Consider the following 17,110-nt stretch of genomic DNA (forward strand, 5'->3'; position numbering starts at 1 on the left):
TCTATCCTGTCAAGCCCCCTCAGAATCTTGTATATTTCAATAAGATCACCTCTCATTCTTCTAAACTCTAGTGTATCGGCCCATTCTACTCAATCTCTCCTCATAGGTCAAGCCTCTCATCCCAGGAATTAATCTAATGAACCTTCATTGCGCCACCTCTAAGGCAAGTATATCCTTCCTTAGATAAGGAGACCAAAACTGTACACAGTCCTCAAGGTGAGGTCTCACCAAAGCCCTGTACAACTATAGTAAAATTTCCTTACTCTTGTACTCCAACCCCCTTGCAATAAAAGCCAACATGCTTTTTGCCTTCCTAATTGCTTGCTGTACATGCATGTTAACTTTTTGTGTTTCTTGTACCAGGGCACCCAAATCTCTCTGAACACCAACATTTAATAGTTTCTCACCATTTAAAAAATATTTTGTTTTTCTATTCTTCCTACCAGTGAATAACCTCACATTTCCCCACATTATACTCCATCTACCACCTTCTTGCCCGTTCACTTAACCTGTTTATATCCCTTTGCAGTCTCTTTGTCTCCTCCTCACAGCTTACTTTCCCACCTAGCTTTGTATCGTCTGCAAACTTGGATACATTACATTCGGTCCCTTCATCTAAGTCATTAATATAGATTGTAAATAGCTGAGGCCCAAGCACTGATCATTACGGCACTCCACTAGTTACAGCCTGCCAACCTGAAAATGACCAGTTTATCCCTGCTCTCTGTTTTCTGTCAGTTAACCAATCCTATATCCATGCTAATATACCCCCAACCCCGTGAGCCCTTATTTTGCTAACAACCTTTTATGTGACACCTTGTTGAATGCCTTTTGAAAAATCCAAATATACTACATCCACTGGTTCCCCTTTATCTATTTTCAGGTTCAAATCATTTGCATGGACCCCTCATGCTCCTGGCAATGGCCTGCACACACAGAATGGGGAGTGGAAATCCCCATTCTACTCAAAGGCCTGGAGCAATGTGAACAGCCCCCAATTCCTGAATCTACTGGCAGTTGTCCATAAACAACAGCCAGAAAGCCACCAGCCCTGAGCATCCAATAAGTACCTGTAAAAAAAGCTATCTCATACCTTTTTGGGCTGCCTTCACCTTCCTACCTGCTCCTCTCAGACCATCCGATCACAGAGGCACCAGCTACAAAGGCCAGCGAGAACTATGGGTGCATCCGGGAGCCTTTCTGGCAAACTTTCAGGAAAACCGAAGGTTCAGGAACGTTCCCTCCTGCCTCGTTTATCTGTCTGCCCTTAACTTGCAGTTAATGTCGGAACTCTGCACCACCTTGGGAATCCTGGGGCAAGGTAAAAGGGAGTGGAAGCAGAATTCATAGGTCTCCATCCCCCCTTATCCTGTGATTTCCAGACACACGGCACAAGAAAATCGGCCCATTATGTCTATTCTAAGTAGTCAGATCATCATCCTCAAATAGAAAGAGGCCGGCTGTTTTCCTTGCCAATTAGGTACTAGAAATATTGCATATCCTCTTTCTTCTGCATTTCACTATCAGTTTAGGAATTAGTGAGAATGCAGGAATCACTTGGCTATCAATTTCTGCTCGACGATTTTGCGTTGTCGTGTGTCTCGAAGGCCGCCTTGGAGAATGCTTACCCGAAGATCGGTGGCTGAATGTCCTTGACTGCTGAAGTGTTCCCCGACTGGGAGGGAACCCTCCTGTCTGGCGATTGTTGCGACGGTAATCGTCGAGCAGAAATCGATAGCCAAGTTCCGCACCCATGAGGACGGCCTCAACCGGGATCTTGGGTTCATGTCACGCTACACGTAAACCCACCAACGAAAAAAGAGTTATCTGTTTTTAATACAACTGGTCATTCTCTCTCTTTCTCTTCCTTTCGGATGTTTCTCTCTGTCTGTCTTTGGGCTCTGACCGTTTGTATATTCAGTAGTCCTGTATGTAATGTCTCTCTGTCTGATTGCCTTGACAACGGGCAGTTGGAAAGATTATCTGTAATCACCAGGCATTGTTCTCGGACTATATATGCGGTAACCTTCATGGAATCCCACACTCACCTGACGAAGGAGAAAGCCTCCGAAAGCTTGTGATTTTCAAATAAAACTGTTGGACTATAACCTGGTGTTGTAAGATTCCTTACATTTGTCCACCCCAGTCCATCACCGGCATCTCCACATCATGGCATCTTAAAACAAAGCAGAGCCGAGCATCTGGTAAACAGGACCCCTGCAACCAAATAAAGTTAGGTGAAAACGTGTTTTGAAGTGGATATTGCATTATATGCATACAGACAGGATACTTACAACAAATTAAAGTGGCTACAATGCTGACACAGCTACAAAATCCCATAAAGAAATATTAAAACTGACTCATGATTTAAAGCAAGACAGATCTGTCACAACTATGTCCTAGAATAGAACAGACAGCTGTCTATTTTGCCCAAGATGTAATGGCCAAAGATGAAAAAAGCATATCGGAATTGTGAGTCAGAGATTCAACAGCATATGGGAAGGGCCATATATAGTTGGTGATTGCAGTGCTTTAAGGAGTTAGATGGTCTGTTATTTGAGCATGTAAAAAGGGTATAAGAACGAGTTATTGTGGTGAGTAAAGAGGTTTGTAAAAAGCAGGTTATTATGTTGTTGAAAGCATCATTTCAGGTTGTTTTACAAGCAGGCAGCTAGACCCCGAATTTATTTGCTAAGTGTAGCAAGACAGCAGCACAGTTATTGTGGAACAGAGCCACAACATAGGGCAAGGCCGATTTTCACCAGGTTTCCAACCCCTTGCTGCTATGACACCATTGCAATTGCCGAAAACACAAGAACTTTGATACAAAGAGGCCCATGTGGCCCTTCAAATTGTAATTGAGAGAACTATAGAGGTCCTGAAGTGGGGGGGGGGGGGGGGGGGGTCACTGCCAAAAAATAATCATTGCTAGCTGTAAGGGAGATTTGGAGACAATTAATAATAATGGGTCTTGCCCAGTGTTGTGGCTCTGCAGGGGAGGCCAGAACTAGGGGCCATAAATAAAAGATAGTCACTAATAAATCCAATGGGGAATTCAGGAGAAACTTCTTTACGCAGAGTGGTTAGAATGTGGAACTCGCCACCACAAGTGGTTGAAGTGACTAACATAGGTGCATTTAAGGGGAAGCTAGATAAACATGAGGGAGAAAGGAATAGAAAGATATGTTGAAAGGGTTAGATGAAGTAGGGAGGGAAGAGTTTCGTATGGAGCATAAACACCAGCATGGATCTGTTGGGCTGAACGGCCTGTTTCTGTGCTGTGCTGTCTTCGGGGTTGGATGAGAGGATTTAGTTATTAGGAGTGTCTAGAGGAATTGGCGTTCTTTACACCAGAAGAGAGAAGGTTAAGAGCAGATCTGACAGAGGTGACAGACCAAATTCTGATGCGTATTAAAGATGTAGAGAAAAAAAAACTATTTCCATTGGTTGGTGAGTTGGTAACCAGAGGGCATAAATTTATTGTTGCCAAAAGATTGGAAAAGTTAAGAGAAACTTTTTTTTTAAACACAGAGGGTTCTTAAGATATGGCATGCCCCACTGGAAACTGTAGTGGAGGCAATCTATAACAGCTTTTAAAAGGGAAGTAGATAAATATTTGAAAAATATGGTGTTCAGAGGTTAATGGAGAGTGGGTTGATACCTTAAAGCATTTTTTATGTTGGTCTTTGGCCAGCAGGGCACATTAAAATAAGCCTGCTAGAATTTTTTTTTAAGTCTGGTGTCAAGGAAGACACACCTATTTTTAACTGGATGTTTCTGACTGCTGCGATCTTCCTGGAGCCAGTAAATATGTTGCTCTAGTGGCAATACTCTGCAGTGGCAGCAACATAATGATGTAAAGCTTTTGACATCATTATGATTCTCTTTGTAGTGATACCATAATGGATGGGCACCGGGAAAAATGCCACAACCAGTCTACATGCATACAGAATGGTGGGCCTGCAAAGTGCAGCCGATTTACAAAAAACAAGATAAATGTGGGAGAGCGACACAGTTGGTTCGCTCCTCCATGACCTAGACTGCAATTTTTAGTACTACAGTCCATTGGATGTCAGTGCTGTTGAGAGGTCACTGTGGACTACAAGTGCCTCTTTTCACAACAGGGAGCCCTGTCAAACATCATGTCAGGAGAACGTGCCAGGAGGGACGAACACAGTGGATGTTAAGAGGACTAAACACATGCAGGAGAGTTTGGAAAGACAGTAGCTGGAAGAAAGCCATTGTGTCAGGCTGCAGGCTCACTAGGAGGGGGTCAAGCATGTGCAGCAGTTGCAAAATGGTCACATGGTGCCCATGAACTTCTGCCACTAACCTTATGAGTTATAAACCCCAGTGTCACTTAGTGTTTGTGGTGTTAGTATACATAATAAAAAAGGATGTTTGTTGTCATATACCTTTATTTACAAAGGAAATTTTGGAACTACCACTTTGAAAACAATTTTACAAGGTGGTGCAGACAAAATGGCTCCAGGAACAGTACCATTATTTTATTTTTTTCCTCCAAATACAAAAGTCAACTGATTACAAAATGTTGGTTATATTACAAACTCACTTTAAGGCTCTGGGATCCAATTATCTCAAATTGAAAAGAAAGACATTTCTAAATCAGGAAGCTTGGCAATGCCTCTGTAATTTTGCTGCTCAGATGTGGTCAAAGGAGGAAACCCTCTGACTGTTGTGCTCCAGCTCCAGTTGAGCTTGGAGCAGTTTCATTTAAACTGTTCTTTTCCCTGACCTACATTTGCAAGTTGTATCAATGAGTACACACTGTGTTTATTGAATGCAAGTGTAATAATCAAAAAGCTAGAAGGATTCATAAAGGCACACATCATGTAACATTAAAAGATAATTAGAGAACTTTTCCTACCCACATGAAAGGTTGCTTTGAAAAATAAAAATCAATTGGTTTCTAGTGATTATAACCAGATCTAAAGCTTGTTATGATTTATATTTTTAAACCAAATTTCAGACTCTGATAAGGAGCAGCAGTAAGGAAAATCACAAACAATTTAGAGCTAAGTTTTTTTTGTGATGTTTGGATATAATGTATGGAGCTAATCGGAAGTCGTCATCATACAAGGAGTAATTGGCATCTATTTGGAAAATAATATTTTACTAAGTTATTTTCAAACACAATATAGCAAATCATACACCATTCCATTCAACTCAACCTGTCCTATCATCATAACCATCTGATGTGAAATGCATGATTATATTTTTGATTTAGGACTTGTGTTTGTATTGACAGAAAGTCTCAAAACAGTAATGGATCATGGTGAAATAGTGATACCCGTTTGTACAAATAATGTAACTAACTAGGTTCAATTTTTCATTTGTCCAGTTAACAGCAACTATCATCGATGTACAGGTTCTTTCTCTTCCCTTACTTTCCAAAGCACTAAATTGCTCCAAAGGTAAATTATCGATTATCTTTTTAACCTGCAGTGTAACTCTCCTCATCACCACCCTCCCCCCGCCCCCCATAATCATTCACTTCTTCAAGGCTAAGAAAAACCATTCCTTTCCTAATTCACATACTAAATGCAATAGAATGAATTAATTGCTGAATTACATAGCTCACCGTGAACAGCACTAACTGCTGTAAATAAAATTTTCACAATGAAACATCTAACTGTACACTCGTGTTTAACTTTTGGTATTTAAGTATTAGTTTTTTTGGACTTACTTTTTAGTAGATGGTGTCGTTCCATTTCCTGTGTTCTATTCCAGAGTCGCTATTAAAATTGCTAAAAACATAAAGTTGCATTCTTCTTACAAATTGAGACCTGTATCAATCAGCGTGTATACAATGTCACAACATCTTTGAAACCCCAAATAAAGACAAATACAAACACGCAATAGAAGAATAAATTTTATTTTTGTTACTGTATTGAAAGGTTATTTTTGCCTTTTTTAAAATCCATTTTCTCTCCAATCCCAGTAAGCAAATCAGCATCGGACTACAAAATGACCACTGCACTTGAGTAATTCACTGTATGTGAAGGTCTTGGAGATGTTTGAGAGAATTGGTAAAAGTGCTACACAAATGCATGCCTTTCTTTCACGACTCCCCAAGCTGGGAGGATACATCAGAGTTGATTCCGTGATCCCGCACTGCCAGTAGGGAGCGGTGTTCACAGGGAGCTTGGGTCAGATAATCAATATTGTAGCCCTAACTCTGTCCCTCACTCCCTTGGGTAGTGCAGGGAAGCCCCTGGCATTCCAATCTGTGATACCGTCAAATACCATCAATGCCAATGTCAAAATAATCATGGATGAGGAAGACCATTTGGTCCATATTAGTTCATCCTTTCAGAAGCACCCTACAGTACCCACCCTCTCCCATTGCAGCATCTTAATTTAAGTGCAACCAGGGATTTTGCCTCCACCAGTCAGCCTGGTAGTCTATTCCAAATGTTGAACCCGTCCATGATGCAGCAGTAAATGTGTTTTATTGTAATACAAGGTTTTCTTCCCTATTGCAGAGAACACGAGTCAGACATGAGCCATGCTTCGACATGAGCCGTGCGCAGGGGAAAGAGCAGGGGAGTGGGTCTAATTGGATAGCACTTTGAAAGAGCCGGCACAGGCACAATGGGCAGAATGGCCTCCTCCTGTGCTGTGCCTACTATGATATTAGTTAAGACTGGGATTTCACCTTGACTCTCAGTCAACATTTGGCCACTCTCAAAATCACTGCTAGAGTTTTTGAAGAAATTTTAACACTTAAGACAGTTTATGTGGCTTTTAAACTAAGAGTATATAAGAGCATAAGAAATAGGAGCAGGTGTAGGCCATACGGTCCCTCAAGCCTGCTCCGCCATTCAATCAGATCATGGCTGATCTTCAACTTTCCTGCCCGATCCCCTTATCCCTTGATTCCCCTACAGTTCAAAAATTTATATATCTCGGCCTTGAATATACTCAACAACTCAGCATCCACAGCCCTCGGGTAGAGAATTCCGAAGATTCACAACCCACTCAGTGAAGAAATGCCTCCTTGTCTCAGTCTTATACAGCCGACCCCTTATTCTGCGACTATGCCCTCTACCCTGTCAAGCCCCCTCAGAATCTTATATGTTTCAATTAGATCACCTCTCATTCTTCTAAACTCGAGAGTATAGGCCCATTCTACTCAATTTCTCCTCATCGGATAACCCTCTCATCCCAGAAATTAATCTAGTGAACCTTCGTTGCACTGCCTCTAAGGCAAGTATATCCTTCCTTAGATAAGGAGACCAAAACTGTACGCAGGTGAGATCTTACCAAAGCCCTGTACAATTATAGTAAGACTTCCTTACTCTTGTACTCCAACCCTCTTGCAATAAAGGCCAACATACCATTTGCCTTCCTAACTGCTTGTTGTACCTGCATGCTAACTTTTTGTGTTTCTTATACCAGGACACCCAAGTCTCTCAGGACACCAACATTTAATAGTTTCTCACCATTTAAAAAATATTCTGTTTTTCTATTCTTCCTATCAAAGGGAATAACCTCATATTTCCCCACATTGTACTTCATCTGCCACCTTCTTGCCCACTCACTTAACCTATTGATATCCCTTTGCACACTTTTTGGGGCACGATTTTAAAAGGGAAAAATGGGTGGGTTGGGGGCGGGGGCAATCAAAATCGCTGTTTTTGGGAGCGGGCAGACATCCCAGCTAGAACCCGCATTTCTGAATGAGACTCAGGCAAATCTGTGCACATGCACACAGCAATCTCCAGGATGTCCCGCCCCTCACTTAAATCCGGCAGGCTGATAATTAAAGGAGCAAATGTACCTCATTGAGGTACTTTAGGTAGTTTATTTTTCGTGTATTGGATAGTTAAAAAGATTTTAATGTTGCCTGGGCTGCTTTCCCATGGTCTCTGATTCACGCCTGGTGAAACCAGATGGGAAGGGCCGGATCACTGAAAAATAAACTAAATAAAAATTACATTTCCCATTGTAAACAAATTAAATAAACATGCCTTAAAAAAACAATGTTGCCTGGTCTCTCTCTCTCGGATGTGCAGCTCCTGTCAGCAGCCAGCATGTCAATCAGGCTGGTTGCTGGGTAGAGGCTTTGATTGGCCTCATTAGGGTTCCCGCTTACTTCCCTCCCAGGTTTGGCGCCCGCAAATCACCCTCCCAGCCCCGGACTCTTCCCGCCGGCATATCAAAATTGTGCCCTTTGTGTCCTCCTCACAGCTTATTTTCCCACCTAGCTTTGTATCATCAGCAAACTTGGATACACTACACTTGGTTCCTTCATCCAAGTCATTAATATAGATTGTAAATAGTTGAGGCCCAAGCACGGATCCTTATGGTACCCCACTAGTTACAGCCTGCCAACCTGAAAGTGACCCATTTATCCCTACTCTCTGTTTTCTGTCGGTTAACCAATCCTCTATCCATGCTAATATGTTTACCGCAACCCCATGAGTCCTTATCTTGCGTAACAACCTTTTATGTGGCACCTTATCCAATGCCTTTGGAAAATGCAAATACACTACATCCACTGGTTCCCCTTTATCTACCCTGATAGTTTTTTGAGGATGTAACTCATAGATTTGTAAACACGATTTCCCTTTCATAAAACCATGTTGACTCTGGCTAATCATATTATGGTTTTCTAAGTGCCCTCTTACCACTTCCTTTAATAATGGATTCCAGCATTTTCCCAACGACTGATGTCAGGCTAACTGGCCTGTAGTTCCCGGTTTTCTCTCTCCCTCCTTTCTTGAATAGCGGGGTTACATTTACTACCTTCCAATCTGCTGGGACCGTTCTAAAATCTAGGGAATTTTGGAAGATCATAACCAATTCATCCATTATCTCTGCAGCCACCTCTTTTAGAGCCCTCGGATGCAGGCCATCAGGTCCAGGGGATTTATCGACTTTTAGTCCCATTGGTTTCTGAAGTACTTTTTCCTGTAATGATAATAATTACTTTAAGTTCCTCTCTCTCATTAGACCCTGGGTTCCCCACTATTTCTGGTATGCTTTTTGTGTCTTCTACTCTGAAGACAGATACTATTATTGTTATAATACAAATATATTGTAATAATAATAAAACAGATACCCGTATCCTTGATTCCAAAAAGAAGCAAGTGGGTTTTATATGAAAGGTGCAAGAACAGTGCAAACAGTAACAATATGCAACCAATAAGAGCAAAACATTAGTTGACAGCAAGGAATGAGAGTTGATAATCATCTGGCAAATCGGTTCATTCTTTGCTGTCTCATTTCCTCTTCACTCAGCTGTCTTGGTCTCCCAAAGGTGTATGGTCTTCTGCCATTACCGTGGGTCCCTGTAAACACAACATCACAAGATGAAAATGAGCTGCTTGTCTTAGATGATGATTGATTCAGGCTTGAAACACATAATTCTTACTTCAAGGCTTCCAGAGTAAAAGGGCTATCTACCACGTGTACTAGCTTCCATTACTGGTGACTGACTAAATGTTAAGCAAGCAGAGTAATTGTCTGCCTAACGTGCTAAAGATATATTTTCAAAAATTAGAACATATTGGGAATACAAAATATGTATTATACATGCACATAGCCCTTAATTATAGGGGAGGCACAGAACATGGGAATTCTGAAATGAGAAATTCTATTTGCTAGTTAAGGAAAAGTAGGAAGTTTAAGTTCCACTACTCCCATTGCCCAACTTTCCCCTGCAAGAAAGAAAAAAAAAATGCTTTTAAGTTTCTTTTTTCCCACTCTATCGAGAAGCAGACAATCCTTCAGCTCAGTGGTAAGTGGAAGAGGCAACCAACACAGCACTAGATGATGATGCTGTTGGATGAATACAAGGTCAATCTTCTATAGAAAGCAGGAAGATGAACAATATGCACCAGCTGGTGGGGAGAATTGAAGGGGAAGAGACAGAGGCAAAGGCATATATTTGAGAAGCCACCGGGGCTATTTCAGATTCTAATAGCTTAAAATCTATTGGGACACACACAAGTATAGGATTTAAAAAATGAATTTGATCCACTTAAATTTCTTCCACCATCATAGAACCAACGGAAATTTATAATACAGAAAACGACCATTCGGCTCATCATGTCTGTGTTGCCTCATAGATTCTCTTCAACCTATTTAATTACCTGAGGTAGGTGAATAATCACAGGTTGCACATGCAGGAAGAGAAACTCTGGCCCAAAATTTCCTCGGAGCTGCTCCAGCTCCATCACCATAACTTCACTGGAAGTGTGGTGGAAACCCCGTTTACATGTGTAAATTCCCAAGCTATGTAATTTTTCCTTGATCCTCAAAGATCAAGGCATAGGTTTTCCATCCAACAGTATTCAACCCTAATTGGTTGCAATCCACTGATTACATTGCCATAACCTCAATAGGAATGGAACCATAATCTTCCATATCATCTATGTCTATTTCTATCTATATTATTGAACCAGGTATTTGTAACAATTCAGGTATAAAATCGAGGCTCAGTGGCATCTATCACAGTGTTGTTCAATAAAAGTCACTGACTAGCCACAGGTGTGGCTTTGGTAACAGTTTTAGCCACATGCACTAATTTTAGTAGAAAGCGCCCTACACAATACAGATAAATGTACTTCACATGAGTATATTTAAATAACAAACATCAGCACAATTCAGTAACCAAGGAAGTAATGCACTCAGTGATTAAAAAACTCATACACTCTGCTTTTTGTCTTACCATTTTACCAATAAGCGCATAAAAAGGCATACACTATACAAATATGAGTATTGCAATCACATACCCAACGACTGTGTCTATTACTCGTTTTTTTATTTACTAACCAGCAATGCAATTAACCACATCTGGATTCCCAATTAGCCACATGTGGCTAGTGGCTAATGCCTTGGACAACACTGGGCTATCACATGCGCTGAAGATTGTGGCCAATGGGACAGGTTGTTAGAAACAGTGAAGCCAAGAGTCATGGGTCTGATTCTCCAATGAGTGCAGACTTTGTAGAAACCATGTATGCATTCAATTGAAAACAGAGTGCATACAATGAACATGATCCACTTGTTCCAAGTATGGAACAACACTACATTTTTCAGTCGAAATAATTCAATTCACAATGCACCACAGCATTCAAGACAGCACACACAATTAATCAATTCCTATCATTTTCAATTGATAAAGTTACTATGAGTATGTTACACCTCAAAACTTTTTTTTTAAAGTTTTGCATTTTATCAGCACATGAAAATTTCAGCTTGTTAGAAGTATACTGGCATTGTTTTCCTGCATATTAAGGGATAAGCTTTCAGATTGGGGTCCCAGACCGCAAGGGTGATCCCCAAAGTCATCTGATTTCTATCCATCTGTTATCAGATATCTTTACTTGTTGATTTACTAGCACTGGCCAAGAATTCTAAGATTTGCATTATTAAAAGATAATCCTGGAAACACGTCAGTGCAGGGGATCCCTAGCACCGTTTCAAGATTTCCTCCACACAGAAAAGCAGAAAACCACAATATTAAAGTGATTCAAAAAGATGGTCAAGAGTTCCAACAGTTGCATTTCTGAAGACACATTTCTTACACTAACACTTTTACTACTTAATGGACAGCATTTGGGAAATTAAGCTCTTCACTGGCCAGCTTTAGTTTGAGAGTATTGCAGAAACCTCTATGAAAAGCATGCTGCTTGTGTTTATAGTATTGAACAAAATTCTACAAACTTATATCACACAAATCATGACTGTTTAAAAACAATAATTCGCCAAACCAAGGGTGACGTCGGTTCACTCCACGTGATATCAAGAAACGGCTGAACGCACTGGATACAACAAAGGCCCCGGGGCTGAGATGATTGGCCTCATCTCCAATGGGCCCCGACAAAATCCCGGCTGTAGTGCTGAAGACTTGTGCTCCAGAACTAGCCGCCCCTCTAGCCAAACTGTTCCAGTACAGCTACAACACTGGCATTTATCCGACAATGTGGAAAATTGACCAGGTATGTCCTGTCCACAAAAAGCAGGACAAATCCAATCCAGCAAATTGTCGCCCCATCAGTCTACTCTCAATCATCAGCAAAGTGATGGAAGGTGTCGTCGACAGTGCTATCAAGCATCACTTACTCACCAATAACCTGCTCACCGATGTTCAATTTGGGTTCCGCCAGGACCACTCAGCTCAAGACCTCATTACAGCCGTGGTCCAAACACGGACAAAAGAGCTGAATTCCAGAGGTGAGGTGAGAGTGACTGCCCTTGACATAAAGGTAGCATTTGACTGAATGTGGCACCAAGGAGCCCTAGTAAAATTGAAGTCAATGGGAATCGGGGGGAAAACTCTCCAGTGGCTGGAGTCATACTTAGCACAAAGGAAAATAGTAGTGGTTGTTGGAGGCCAATCATCTCAGCCCCAGGACATTGCTGCAGGAGTTCCTCAGGGCAGTGTCCTAGGCCCAACCATCTTCAGCTGCTTCATCAATGACCTTCACTCCATCATAAGGCCAGAAATGGGGATGTTCGCTGATGATTGCAGTGTTCAGTTCCATTCGCAACCCCTCAGATAAAGCAGTCCGTGCCCGCTTGCAGCAAGACCTGGACAACATCCAGGCTTGGGCTGATAACTGGCAAGTAACATTCGTGCCAGACAAGTACCAGGCAATGACCATCTCCAACAAGAGAGAGTCTAACCACCTCCCCTTGACATTCAATGGCATTACCATTGCTGAATCCCCCACCATCAACATCCTAGGGTTCACCATTGACCAGAAACTTAACTGGACCAGCCACATAAATACTGTGGCTACAAGAGCAGGTCAGAGGCTGGGTATTCTGTGGCGAGTGACTCACCTCCTGACTCCCCAAAGCCTTTCCACCATCTACAAGGCACAAGTCAAGAGTGTGATGGAATACTCTCCACTTGCCTGGATGAGTGCAGCTCCAACAACACTCAAGAAGCTCGACACCATCCAGGACGAAGCAGCCCGCTAGATTGGCACCCCATTTACCACCCTAAACATTCACTCCCTTCATCGGTGCACCGTGGCTGCAGTGTGTACTATGTACAGGATGCACATCGCCAAGACTTCTTCGACAGCACCTCCCAAACCAACGACCTCTAGCACCTAGAAGGACAAGGGCAGCAGACACTTGGGAACAACATTACCTGCACGTTCCCCTCCAAGTCACACACCATCCTGACTTGGAAATATATCGTCGTTCCTTCATCATCGCTGGGTCAAAATCCTGGAACTCCCTTCCTAACAGCATTGTGGGAGAACCTTCACCACACGGACTGCAGTGGTTGAAGGTGGCGGCTCACCACCACCTTCTCAAGGGCAATTAGGGATGGGCAATAAATGCTGGTCTTGCCACCAACGCTCACATCCCATGAACAAATAAAAAAAAATTACTAATTGCTGGATGACGTGCAGCAGTGTGCTAAACTTTATGCAAAGTTTCCACCGACCACTCTCCCTCATCAGACCACAACATCCAAACCACATTAAACAAATGCTCGAAATTCCAAAAACCAATACAACCCCTCCTCTACCTCCCCCAAAAAACTGCACATTTTTTGAGAAATGTAATGATTAGAAGCCAGTTGCTGTAATCTGGGCTCATTATATGGAAACACTGAGGATGAATCTGCATGGCTTCCTCGATTACACTGATCAGTACTTCCATATATGAATTCCCAGAGTAGATTCATGGAGCTGCTCTACTTATATTGGGTGCAATCAGCACACAGTTAAGCCAGCGATGGGCGGAACTGACCCAAGAGATAAGACTCTGCCATATACTGACACCAATTCTACGCCTGCAATTCGAGTGAGTTACTCATACAGCAACTCATAAATTGCACAGCAGACAATTAAATATGCAATGTGGAGCCTCCCCACCTCTAGATAAAAAGGCTACAAGATATTCAGCCCATTTTAATATATCCATCCAGAAAGACCCTCCAGTACCCCATTGCTGTATCTAATTGTTTCTTAAATGATTCCAGGAATTCAGATGCCATCTTGCAGTCTATTCCAAGTGCTGGTCATTCTCCTTGTGTGAAAAACTTCCTGACACCAGTTCTGAATGTACCTTTTACTGGATTGAACCTGTGTCCTCTTGTCCTGCTCTCACACTTTAATTTGAAATAGTATTCCAGATTTACCTTTTCTATTCCCTTAACGATTTTATCTACCACTATAAGGTCACCTCTCAGGCACTTCCTGTCCAGGCTGAAACCCCCAAGTCTCCAGTCTTTCCTCATGGCTCAGACCCCTGACACTAGGGATCAGCCTTAGTACAAAGTTTATACAAAATGCAAATACATGTGAAAATTAGTGACAGCACCTCCTTGCACAACACATTTTAATAAATTTCCTAGATGCAAATCACGTGGATGTCCTGTATTCAAAACAGAAAATGCTGCAAAAGCTCAGCAAGTGAGGCAGCATCTGTGGAGAAAGAAACAAGAGTTAATGTTTCAGGTCGAAGACCATTCGTCAGAATCAGAACTGTATTGGATTGTTCTGTATTGGATTGAGCAACATTAATGTATCTTCACAGGCCATGTAGTAACAAACTACTCACAAATGTACATATATACATGTATACACATCCAATCTGTCAGGCTGTTTTATTAGGCCATCCTTGGATTTTGTCATGCCCTCTTACTTTTCTGCCTTTACACAAATCAATTTGACTGCAGCTCCATTATACTCACACTCCCATAGAAGATTGCATTCAGTTAGGGTCAGAATGACAAGGTTTATACAGAAAAGCACTCTTGACTCCCCACCTCCAATGAGTTAATGGGTTCATGGACACCTGCTGAGAAGCAACTTGATTTCTGATTTACAGCTGAAAACTGCAGACGTTTGCACAGACCCAAATACCAATCACCTGCTTCCAGCATCAGACAGCACCAAGAAGGGGGAAGAGTCTCTACTATGAAAGCCAAAATTAATTACTTCTCTCCCTCTCCCACATATCCACCACTATTTAGACTTGCCCAGTTCCTGCAATTACACAGCAAAACTACAATAGATGAGACCGCCTGCAGCACAAAGGGCAGTTAAAGTGGTTAAAATTTGGAGGCCGACTTCCACATGACTCACATTTGTGGACTTTTTGTATATCTAACATGGAGTAACCTAGCAACAGGGATGTGAATGTCAACTAACATTAAGAAAATTCAAATGGTCTGCTCACCTATGTTGCAATTCAAAAGATTGAAATAATAAGACTATGAATTCAGCTTTTACCATTTTGAATTGCAACGTTTGAATTGATAAAACAAAGATCAGACAATGATCCCTTCCTTCTCCCTGGAAATTAGACCCCTCTCTCCTGGATGGGTCAGAAACCACCAGGCAAACAGACACATACTCCTACCAGAGCCTCAATTTTCCCCACTTCCCCCAAGACTGATCAGCCCATCAAAACCATTAGGACAAAATAGGGTACTCTACGTCTCCCCCAGACCAAACAAATACAGACTCTTGCCACAGACTGAACTCCCGACCCCCCACACTGGATTAAATCGGCCCACCCAAACTGAAGTCCGACTATGCCATTCAGAAACAATCACTCTGTGGGTGTTTCATTAATCAGATCATCTGTATGTAAATTAATTCAGCTCCTTCGTGTCAATGGATTTCATAACACATCCCAGACAATTCTACTGTAATCAGCAAAAATAAATCTTTTTTGTAAACAGAAATCTAAAAATAAATTAAAAAGGATGTTAATAATCATTGGAAGGATTTTTGTAAGTAGTACTTTTTCTCCCCCCCCCCCCATTCAGATTACAGCTAGGAGAGTGGGTAGGTGATCAGCTCTCAGGCTTCTACTGTAACCCATAACCAGAAGTTAACATGGGCAGATGAAGATGACTCTCCTTTGGTCTTCTTTTCCTCCTCACGGTGAAAGCACCTGGTCTCCATTCTTTACTCCCTAAAACAATACTGCTCAGATTGGTAACACTTTACAAAACGGAATCATAGGCATGAACCTGCAACTTAACACATCGTAGTCCCTTCCTTCCTAATTAATTCTATTTTTTTCCCCCCAAAGTAAAAGGGGTACCTGATGATGACATTAACCTACTCCTAGGTTAAGTGAGCACTACAACTGAGCTACTCTGTAATGGAAGAGTTAACATCCCTATACTATTACACATTCCTAGGTTAGAATAATCTGGATTTCATCTGAATGGAAATGGAATTCCTGAGGCATTGCGAGTGACTGAAGAGCATGTACTGCTGAGTCTCCAGTGGAGGCCCTATGTTTGTGCGTGCAGTGATTAGATCCAGATGTTTTTAACTTCTTAATTAATGGGAATATATTCATTTCTGCCAAGACAAAAAGATTACTGTTACCAAACATTGGTCACACTAAAATTATGTTCCTCTTTACAGTATCTCAGGAGAACCCAATGTTTGATTTTTAGTTGTATATATCACAAGAAAAAAAACATAGGATGCACTTCATGTCAAAGCATAAGTATGTGTTGTATACATAATATCGGGTCCTCTAACAGGCAGGAAAATAAATCAAATATTGTTACAGTTCAAATCATGTGGCACATTAGCATCTATCAACAACCCTGTCCAGCTTGTTCCATGAACTTAGTCCTGTTTCAGGACCCAATCTATTTTCATTTTTTACCCACTACAAACCTATATTCCACTCCCTATATTTCTTCCTGAATCAGAAATTGATCTTTGTCTTCTGAACACTTCTAACTATAGTACCAGCTAATGGTGCACTGTACTATCTAGTGCAGGGCCCTCCAAATACAATACTGTCCAACCCCATTCAACCCTCCCCAGTTCTATCCAGTAGTTCATTATATAGCTCTGTATACTGAAGTGCAACCTATAGCTATGGTATCAAGAACAAAGATCCAGTCATAACACACTGCATACCCACCCACTGCACCACCTTACAAACTACTGCATTACTGCCCAGTGGGAACATAGTCGGTGCAACACCATTTAATACAGTGCCTTCCAACCTAATACAGCACTTTCCTATTTGGCACAGCAGCATTCAATAGAGCACTGGACAACTCAGTGCATTACTGTCAAGGCAAAACTGTTGAACAGCTACTTTCAGCTGAGCACTATCTAAACTAACT

The 17,110-nt window shown here is 41.7% G+C and overlaps 1 protein-coding gene across 2 annotated transcripts in view; it reads right to left on the bottom strand.

Moving 5' to 3' along the window:
* Positions 1-5,880: 5,880 nt before the first annotated feature.
* Positions 5,881-17,110, bottom strand: part of rhbdd1 (rhomboid domain containing 1) — a 50,002-nt gene continuing 38,772 nt past the window's right edge. For both annotated transcript variants that reach the window (XM_067995106.1, XM_067995105.1), the window contains exon 7: positions 5,881-9,317. In XM_067995106.1, coding sequence (XP_067851207.1) covers positions 9,217-9,317 — 101 coding nt within the window. In that variant the 3' untranslated portion in view covers positions 5,881-9,216. The remainder of the gene's footprint in view (positions 9,318-17,110) is intronic.

This window comes from Heptranchias perlo, chromosome 13 (assembly GCF_035084215.1).
Source record: "Heptranchias perlo isolate sHepPer1 chromosome 13, sHepPer1.hap1, whole genome shotgun sequence".
Classification (NCBI taxonomy): domain Eukaryota; kingdom Metazoa; phylum Chordata; class Chondrichthyes; order Hexanchiformes; family Hexanchidae; genus Heptranchias; species Heptranchias perlo.